The sequence below is a fragment of the Tupaia chinensis genome, unplaced genomic scaffold (assembly GCF_000334495.1).
Source record: "Tupaia chinensis unplaced genomic scaffold, TupChi_1.0 Scaffold000644_1, whole genome shotgun sequence".
NCBI classification, from domain to species: domain Eukaryota; kingdom Metazoa; phylum Chordata; class Mammalia; order Scandentia; family Tupaiidae; genus Tupaia; species Tupaia belangeri.
In genome coordinates this window covers 2648253-2658015 of record NW_006160165.1, presented here as the reverse complement: position 1 = coordinate 2658015, position 9763 = coordinate 2648253, and the positions used below count along the sequence as shown (strand labels likewise).

The following is a 9763-nucleotide window of genomic DNA, read 5'->3' as shown; positions in this document are numbered from 1 at the left end:
GCCCCCGCGTCCCCCACCCTCCCCCCCTCCCCGGGAGACGGCGGCGGCGGCAAGGGCACCCGAGGCGCCAACGCCCGGAGCAAGGCGCTTTTTCTAGGAAACTCTGCCAAGCCCTTGTGGCGCCTGGAGACTTGTTACCCCCAGGGCGCGTGAGTGCGCCCGCGGGGGGCGCAGGGACCGGGAGTGGGGGGGTGCCCGCGGGGGAGGAGCAGCCGCGGAGCGGCCGGCCCCCGAGTCCGCTCTGGAACTTGTCGGATTTTTACCTTTCGTTTTGTAATTCCTACACACTCTGGGAGTTGTTCTCGGGGTTGTCCAGCCCCAACACGTTGAACTGCAGTCTGGATGTGGTGCTCAAGGAGGGTGCCGAGATGACCGCCTGCAGGCAGTGCGTCGAGGCGTACCAGGACTACGACCACCACGCGCAGGAGAAGTACGAAGAGTTCGAGAGCGTGCTCCACAAATACTTACAGTCGGAGGAGTACTCGGTGAAATCCTGCCCCGAGGACTGTAAGGTAGGCACAGCGGATTCCCCTCCCCGCGCTTTCTTTCTGTTCGCTCTGTGGGATGAGTCTCCTAGAGTTTGAAAATCTCTCTATTTTTGAGGGGGGAGCTCTGGCTTTGGTACTTCTCGCTGTCTGGTGGTTGTGTGAGCTTGAGTTGTTGGTCGCATTGGGAACACCTGGTGGATGGATGCCTTCTTCTGGGAACAATTGGGAGATTGGAGAAGTCCCTGGTCTTCCCAGGTAATAAGGCGGTGCTTAACTGTTTCTTACAGCTGTTTAGTTGTCTCGGAATCGGCTAACATCTTCCTTAAAGTGGCATTTGAATTAGGCCTGTCGGGTGGCATTTGAATTGTGCTGGCCACACGGGTAGTCAGGAGAGTCAGACAGACCTGCATGGCTTGGCGTGTGGGTCGCGCACCATGGACTCTCTGACCCTGATGTCATTTGGCTGGTTGACCAGAAGGACAAGGGAGAGTGTTTGTAGTTGTTCATGTAGGAAAGACAAACAGAATTATTTCTACCTGCTTTTATAGGAGGAGTTCTGGTAGTTTGGAAAGTCAGGGGGCCTAGTCTGAGCCTATTTACTCTCCTTAAGTTTCCTGTTTTTTTCTTGGACATTTGTGTAGTTATTGATCTGAGACTTTACTGTGGGTGGAGACTTGGAAGTAGGTGTGGAGTGATTAGGTACCTTATGTAATTAGCTTAGATTTTCAGGGAGTTAGTTCTTCAGTACGAAATGGCAAATCCTTGATGCTATGAATTAAAATTTGCTGAAATCCTGAGACACTTGCATTACGACCAGACTCTCCCTGTTGAACGTAATGAAGAATGAGCCCTTCTTGACTGGCGAAGGGAAATGTGCAAGTTTCTTAACTGGACACGTGCCCCACGTGGCACTGTCCGTGGTGCTGAAATGATGTCTGCCCCAGAGATCTGTTGAAGATGAACACACCGCAGTGACCTTCGGTAGGGAAACTTATGACAGAATCTCTATAACCCTATCATTTTGTTCCAAGGATAACTGCTTAATAACACAAGTAGGTAGTATAGCTTTTCAAAAGAAATATGATAAGACATCACATTCTTCTTTTTCTTCCTTTCTGTTCCCCACTATCCCAGCCCCACATTCAAACAGAACACCTGTCCCTCTTTGCCTTACATACTTTATACTGGGAAAGTGTAACCAAGGTTGTATAAATTAAAGGGTCTTATGATGCTTTGACAAGAGAACTACATGAAAACCTATACGTTTAGAATGAACATAGTTTATGGGCCATGTTCTACTTTGAGCTGATTTGTTGTGCTTCCATCCATTAAGCCAAACTCAAACCGATCTTACTTTATTATACGATTAAGACCAGAAGCATGATCATTGAAAATAGTAACTTTGAATTCACAACATAAATTTAGAAGGATGTTTCTCTAAATAAGTGGCCTTCAAACTCTTCTACTCATTTTTTAAACACCATACCACTATAACTCAGGGTTTTTTTTTTGACATAATATATTACATTGCATTGTGATTATAAATATAATTTCGGTGTCTGCTAATTCTAGTAGTCATTAAAAAGTTACAGATGTTTCAGAATATTTATATGTGACAGTGGTGCCTGGTAATAATTTGAATTTAGATGCTTCTCAGAATGTCAGCCTTCATGAACATTTCTAGTAATTCTTATTTGCATAGTTCAGTATTGAAGTGATACTCTGTCATCAGTAGACTGCAGTATATTTTTAAGGAATTATGTCGAGTATCTTTTTGCTCATATGTCTAAATAAATGTAATAAAAAGTTTCCTTTCCCCTTGACTTGAATTAACTCTCAACATCATATCATAATAACCATAAGGTGTAGTGTAAATCCAATTTGTAATGATAGAGACTGCTCCTGTATTATATTTTTGTATAAAGCAGGAGTCGTTAGCTATATATACAAAAGCACACTATAAACATGCTAATTATTTTAAAATTGTATCATAATGAAAAGTAAACATGTATGTGAGTTTCTAATCACCACAGTGCAGAATTAATTACCTGTGAAGTCTTGTAGCTGTTTCTTAGTTGTATGAATTATAACTAAATTGTTCGTCATTTTGACACATTTCTCCCATAATGGCTGTTTTCCAACACTATGTATCAAGTGTATAGTACTGGTTCTTGGTTTAAGACTCACAAATCAATTGGTCACATGTAGAAATGTAGTGCAAGCAGAGTTCCTTAGTTGAATGTACAATTTTACTTTGATTCTGAAAACGTAACAAACACAAACTATATCACATGGTTTAAAATGTTACTTGTCATCTTTGAAGAATATGTCTGAGCTTATTATTTTTATTTATTTCAAACATACTTATAACTATGAAGTGGTTATCATCAGGAGCCTTGTTCAAGATACAGGTTTGATGCAAATATTCTATTTTGAAGATAGATACAATTTGATAGGTTACATTAAAAGTAAATGCATTATATTTCTGTGATAGGTAATATATTCAAAAAAGTTATGTTCAAAGTTTATAAATACATTCATTAGAATTACAGATAGGTGAATGTTTAAAATCACGTTATCACTATTTATGGTTGGGATTCATATTTTAGGAGAAATATATTAAGTTTGTTGGGCCCATATATAATTAAATACTAAATGCAGTAATTTCTAACTTTTTATTGTTAGGATGTACTATTACTTTCTAGTTTAATAGTCTCATTAAAAACTTGCCACATTCTATATATATGTACATAAAATGAAAGTGAATTGAATTTTTACTTAAAATCTTTAAAAGGCTTTTGACCAATTATTTTCAGAAATCCCTTTAAAATATGTCTAATAGAATCACCATGTCTTGAATTAATGGTAATTGGAGGTCAGAGATAGTTTGGATATACTTCATCAAATCATTTGCACTTAAAGGCATTTTTTAAAATATTCTGAGAAACAGCTGGTTTAATTTTTTCAAAAGCAAATATATACATTTATCTGGGAGGTAATTTATGTAGAAATGAAGAACAGAGACTTGCATATATTATTTATACTACAGCATTTAGGTTGCTACAACATAAACTGAACAGCAAAAGTTATGGAGTGATTTTTCTCTGTAGTTTCAGTATATTCAAAACAGTGTTTTTGAGTAGAATGAGAATTTGACAAATCTGTCAAAATCTTCAAGTCGCCTGGCAATATTAAAAAATACAGTATTCTAAGCTACAAAATTACAAGCATTTATTTTTAACATGTTTGACTTTAACTTAAACATTTTCTCTTACATATGCTATTCTTTAGCATGTGAGTATTTTTATTATAAATATTATAAAATGAGATATTTGGGGAATATAAACTTTTACGTTACAGATAAACTTACGTAGTTATTGATAGATTCATCTGTTACCACAGACGGTTGGTCAGTGAAAGTGAAATCAGGTTTGAGTTTAGATTGTGACATAAATCATTGTACAATCTGTACTTCAGTTCTTTTAGAATAAATTCTGATTTTTTTTTGTACTGTCAAAGATGCATGTATTCTCACATTCTTCTTCTTTTTTTTTTTTGAGAGGTTTTTGATATAGGGCCTGTGCACTCTCCAGAAAGACAGGGAGAGACAGAGAGACAGAAAGTTAGAAATCAACCCCCAGGGAGGATGGCAACGCTACAATCCCTTCTCCTCCATTTTCCTCTCGGGATCTTGGGCACGTATACACATGTGGCCAGCATGAGTTTAAGCCACCATGTCCAGGACTCAAACTGCAGTCGGCTACATGGGAATCCAGCCACATAGCCATTGCACCAACTGCTGGTCCCATCACATTCTTTATAATCTTACGTTGAAGACAATGATATTGTTTATTCTTATTTAACAGACACTGACCAAAAGGATACTTGCAAACGTTCGACATGTACAACAGTCACAAAACTTAAGACTTGTGTCTTGTTTTCAGATACCACTCACAATGTTACCTCATTTCAGAACATACGATTTAGTTTATAAAATATGCAATTTAGAAAAAAAGGAAAAGACATTGCTTAAATTTTTATTTATTCCTATAGATTCATAATGAAATTGCTTTTATAGTGAAAATTAAATATCCTGCAACTCCTTCCACTTACATTTTGAACCAAAGTACGGTTTTGCTTTTAAGTACTATTGTACATATTATGTCACCCTCCCGAAGTTCGCAGGATGAATCTTTAAGAGGATCTTTTTTATAGCCTACATTTTATTCTTTTCAAATGATCTTAATTGTTAAATTGTTTATCTGCAAAAATCAGTTTGATTATGTAGATAATTAACCACTAAAAAGGCTATTTATAAGGTCAAAGACACTGTAACAATTATTTTTAGACCTCAGATTTATATTTTTTGTAAATTTTGCTCCACGTACAACTACCAATTTATGTTCTACATTTTATTTTTTTAGAGAAACACCCAAATGTTGCCGGAATATAGATGCCCTTGGTTTTACGAAGCAAGGAATAAATCATTTTACTGTGGACGTGTAGCAGGGTCTAATACAGGTAGCAATCCAGGGTATAACTACAAAATGAACAACTGCTGTTATCTGTTAGCTTTAATTACCTTTGCTAAATGAATTTTATGTCTGTATATACAAGGTACATTATAGCATGAAGGAAAGAAAACCAAGCGGTGCTCTCTGTCTCACCCTCCCCCTTGTACAAATTATTTAAGGTAATTTTTTCTTGCAAGATTTAACCTAAAAGAACACATATACAGATAACTATTTCAAGCAAATGCCTATTTTGAAGTATCTGAGAAATCACTTTAATTTCATTTTTTATTTTTGTAAATCTTTATTTTTTTTGTGTTTATCTCACAATGACTAAGCACTAAATATTGATGTACACTGCCAAGATAGCGCTCGCGTGTCAGTGAGCATACACTCCAGGGCAGTGGGTACCGAGTCATTGTGGGATATCCTAGGAGCTTTGAAAGCACAGAGGCCTGGGTGTCCCACACCCAGAGCTCTGACCTTCCCCAGACTGGCTGTGTTGTGGGCTTGGGCTATCCCCAAATTCCCAGGTGACTTCTTGTGCAGCCAAGGTTGAGAACCCGGTGCTGTTCTCAGTGACCACTAATGTAGGAGCTCTTAGTTCCTGTCCTAGTAGCGCACACTAATCCCTTTATTCAACTGATGAGAGAACTCAGACATTTCCGAAGAATGGCAGAGGCATTAGGAAGTGGCCAGAGGGTGGGGTAGCTGCATAGTGAGAAGGTTCAGGGGTGATGAAGAGTAGGTACGGGGGGGCAGGGGTGAGGGGAGTAGAGCCAGGAGACAAAGTGCAGAGCACAGAGGTCTGGGTGCTTGTGGGTGGGTCTGTCTGGCTGAGTCCTGGTATTGCACTCACGTAATGGACTGAGCACGTGGGCATAGAAGCTGAGTGCTGCTGAGAGACTAACCTGGTTCTTGGTTAGAGGTGCTCTTTCTCTCCTACTTTACCCTATACAGTTAAAATTTAGGCTTTTTCCAAAACATACAGTGGGTTGAAAGGGAAAGCCTGTTGGCTTTTCAGAGTGTCTCACCTGACTCAAGTCTATTCTTTCTTCATCTATCTACTTTATTAGACCTAGGGATATACTCATTCTTTTTCACTTTTATTTCCATTGTGATAAACCTTTTTCTTGGGGGGGGGTTACTTCTATAATACTAGAATAACTAGTTGATATTCCTATGGTTTCAAAGATACAAATTGCTGAGTTTTGTAAGATGTCATGAATCTTTATTCAGAAATTAATTTTAATAGGATCATATCAGTGTTTTGTTTTGAAGTGATTATTATCTATTATTTTTTATTTTTTAACATTAAGTTATAAGGCACTGTGAGAAGCTCCATCTGAATTACATCATGCCAGAGGCATGGTAAGTGGCTGGACCTCACATGGCTGAGTGGGTGGGTTGAGTCCTGGACCTGGTGGCTTAAAAACACACCTGGCACGTGTATGTGTTCAAAATCCTGAGAGGAGAATAGAGAAGAAGGGATTGTGTCCCCCACTTTGGGGGTCCTTTTTTACTTTTCCTCTCTTGCTCTCTGTCTCTGTCTCTCTCTCTCTGTCTCTGGGGAGTGCATGTGCTCTGTAGCAAAAAACAAAACAAAAAAAGTTAAATATCATTACTATTTAAATAGTGAGATTTCTTTAGTGAAGTGTTCTAATTTATCCTGATTTTTTTTAGTGCTGGAAACAAGAGATAGTTAATACATATACTTTTTTATTAATAAGTGGTTAATGATTCACACTAATTATTGCACTGTAGTGCTTGAAAATATTTGAGTGTTTAAGTGTTAAATGACAAGAGTTGAACTTTCCTCTTTGGTGGTCTTATAAACTAATGTTTTAAGAACTATAAACGGTGGTTTAAAAAATATCCTGCAAAACACAGACATCTAATACCTGCTAAAATCCTGTTATGGATGTCAGCAGCAGAATACTCACATGTATGTGAGACGGATGAACGCAGTGATCACTTCTCAGCAAATACGTAGGGGTTTTTGTGAGCCTGCTGCCCCACCCGGCGCACACACACACACACACACACACACACACACACACACACACACACGGTTTATACAAAACTGCAGTCAATGTCTTTTCGCCAGCCTGTGATTCCTCCCTGTTGGTGCGTTCTTCTTGTAACCTGCTGTGTTCTTTCCTGCTCCTGGAACCTGAGACCCACAGAAGACCCAATATCCAGGAGCTTTTCCTTTCTTCTCTGCATCTCTGTTCCCATCAAAAATGATCAGTTTTTTTCCATCTCTCTGAACTATCACTGTCTTCATTTATTTGAAAAAGAAATTGAACTAGGATGTAAATGGATGATCAAGACAAAGCATTAGCTCACAGGAAACGACTTGAGTCACTCAGAAATCTAAGTGCTCACACAGGTTTCAATAGCGGCTAACTAGCTGTGGGGCACATTAGAAGCCAGACGGTGCTTTCATTTAACCCTCACCGCAACTCTATGAGCTAAGTATTGTCCTGAATTTCGCAGATGAGTAAAGTAAGGCATAAAGTTAACTGTCCCAAGATACGTAAAATAAATGTTTGTGGGAAAATTTAAAAAAATACATAGAAAAAAAAAGACAGCTTGGAAATGAGAAATGTCAAGTCCACATCAGCACTTTACAGATTTTCTTTTGATTATCAGCATTTACAGACATCCCAGGAAACTAAGAGGTTAGCACTGTAAGCCTGCCTATATATGTCAAATAGATTTATCCATCATTAAAAACTTGTCATATTTCACTTTTCTATTTATTTTTGGGTTATCATTAGAAGTATTCAATATATGAGAGAGCAAGCCAAGAGTCAGAAATGGGAGTCCTGGACAGTTGGGAAGGATGACCTCATTCATCATATTGAAAGTTTAGAAGGTATGAACAGTTAATAGAATTAACATATAATTTTATTTTGGTGCAAAGATTTTGAAATAGCTTTTTCATCGTATGCATTTTCCATGGATTTCTTGAAGACTCCTTTTATGAGTGAAGGGGGTAAAGGTCAGAAGATCACTTAGGTCTCTGATTTTGTATTTAGAGTTGATCTGAGAAGGATGTGTGTAGTTTTAGTGAGAAGGAGGCAGATTTTAAGGATCTGTGTTATGCTTATGAGGAATTCATTTTTTTTTTTGGAGAGATTTTCGCGTGCACTCGCCAGACAGACAGAGACAGAGAGCCAGAAAGCGAGAAATCACCCCCCAGGGGGGATGGTCACGCCGCAATCCCTTCTCCTCCATTCTCCTCTTGGGATCTTGGGCACGCATGCACACGCACCCGGCGTGAGTTTTAAGCCACCGGGTCCAGGACGCGAACCGCGGTTGACTACGTAGGAGTCTAGCGACATAGCCATTATGCTAACTGCTGGTTTCCTTATGAGGAATTCTTAAGGCTAACATGGTATAGCATATTAGTCTGCTCTGGTTCCATGATGAAATATAGATTGGGTGTGTTAAACAATGGACATTTATTTTCTCAGTTATGGAGGCTGGAAGTCTATGAACAGGTGCTAGCAAATTTGCTTTCTTGGGCACTTATCCTGGTTGGTAGGCAGGCACCTTTTCACTATATCCCACACAGCCTTCCCTCCCTGTGTGTGTCAAGAGATAGGTCTTACGTATCTTTGCTTCTTATAAGGACCACTCTTTGTCAGCCCTTCTGAGTTAATTACCCACCCTTATGACCTCACTTACCCTGGACTAGTTCTGCCTGAGCCCTACCTCACACTGGGGCTCAGGGCTTTAACATAGAATCGGGAGGGGCATATTCAACCCTAATACTAAATAAGGCATGTGTTAAAGCTCTAGGAAATGCTTCTGGTGAGACGTTAGTGCTGACCTGTAATGGAGCATTTACTCCATGGTAAAGTCTTTGAATTTCATTATCTGCATGATGAAGCATCAGAGAATAATTTTGAAACAGATTCAATTGAGGGTTTTTTTTTTTTTTCTTCCCTCCAGTATTAGCCCTGACAACAACCTGGCAATAGGTTGGGACTTGGTAGGACAGAGTCACAGAGATCAATTCAGAAGCTGCTGTGTTCCTTAGGAGTAATAAGGTGGTTTTTTAAAGCGCATTCTCCAACAGAACTTCCCAAGATGATATAATGTTCTATACTTGCCCTGTCCAATATGGTAGCCACCGGCCATGTGTGGCTATTGAGCACTTGAAATGGGTCTAGGGTAAATAAGAAACTGAATTTAAAATCTTAATTTAATCTTAATTAGTCCGAATTTAAATAGCTCCATGCGATTTATTGGCTACCATGGTGGGCAGATAATTCTAGATGGCTCTGTTGGCCATGCGAGTGCAGAAGCATCATCATCTGAGTTCAAAGGTGTAGGACTGGGTGGTGGAAAAAGTCAATTTTTGCACAGAAGAACATATGGTTTTCCAAGAACCTAGTATTTAGTTACTAATTTCAAGTGAAGTGAAGGGAGATTATAAATCAAGCTTTATAAAATGTGAAACTGGATATACGTTGATCTTTCATGAGACAGGAAATAAAAGAGGAAGGACAACTTGGGATTGAGATTGGTGAAATAAACACATCAATTTTGGGGCTAATGATACCAGGAAATGCTGGCTAGGTTGCTACGAGATCGGGGGCTCAGGTATGAAGTTCACTCCACACAGTGTCGATCTTATCTGGGAGCCAGGGTCAGATACTAGACTGTGTAACAGAGACAGATGATGTGCAGAGCCCCAAAAATAAATCCTGGAGAAGATCAGCTTGTAGGGGTTTGGCAGAAAAGGGACCA

General features: G+C 39.2%; 1 protein-coding gene across 1 annotated transcript in view; it reads left to right on the top strand.

Moving 5' to 3' along the window:
- Window positions 1-9763, top strand: part of NALF1 (NALCN channel auxiliary factor 1) — a 729871-nt gene that overhangs the window by 659 nt on the left and 719449 nt on the right. Inside the window, 2 exon segments of the mRNA XM_027776194.1 lie at window positions 1-148; window positions 151-512. The exon segment at window positions 1-148 is cut by the window's left edge and continues 83 nt beyond it. Of these exon segments, the coding sequence (XP_027631995.1) occupies window positions 1-148; window positions 151-512 (510 nt within the window).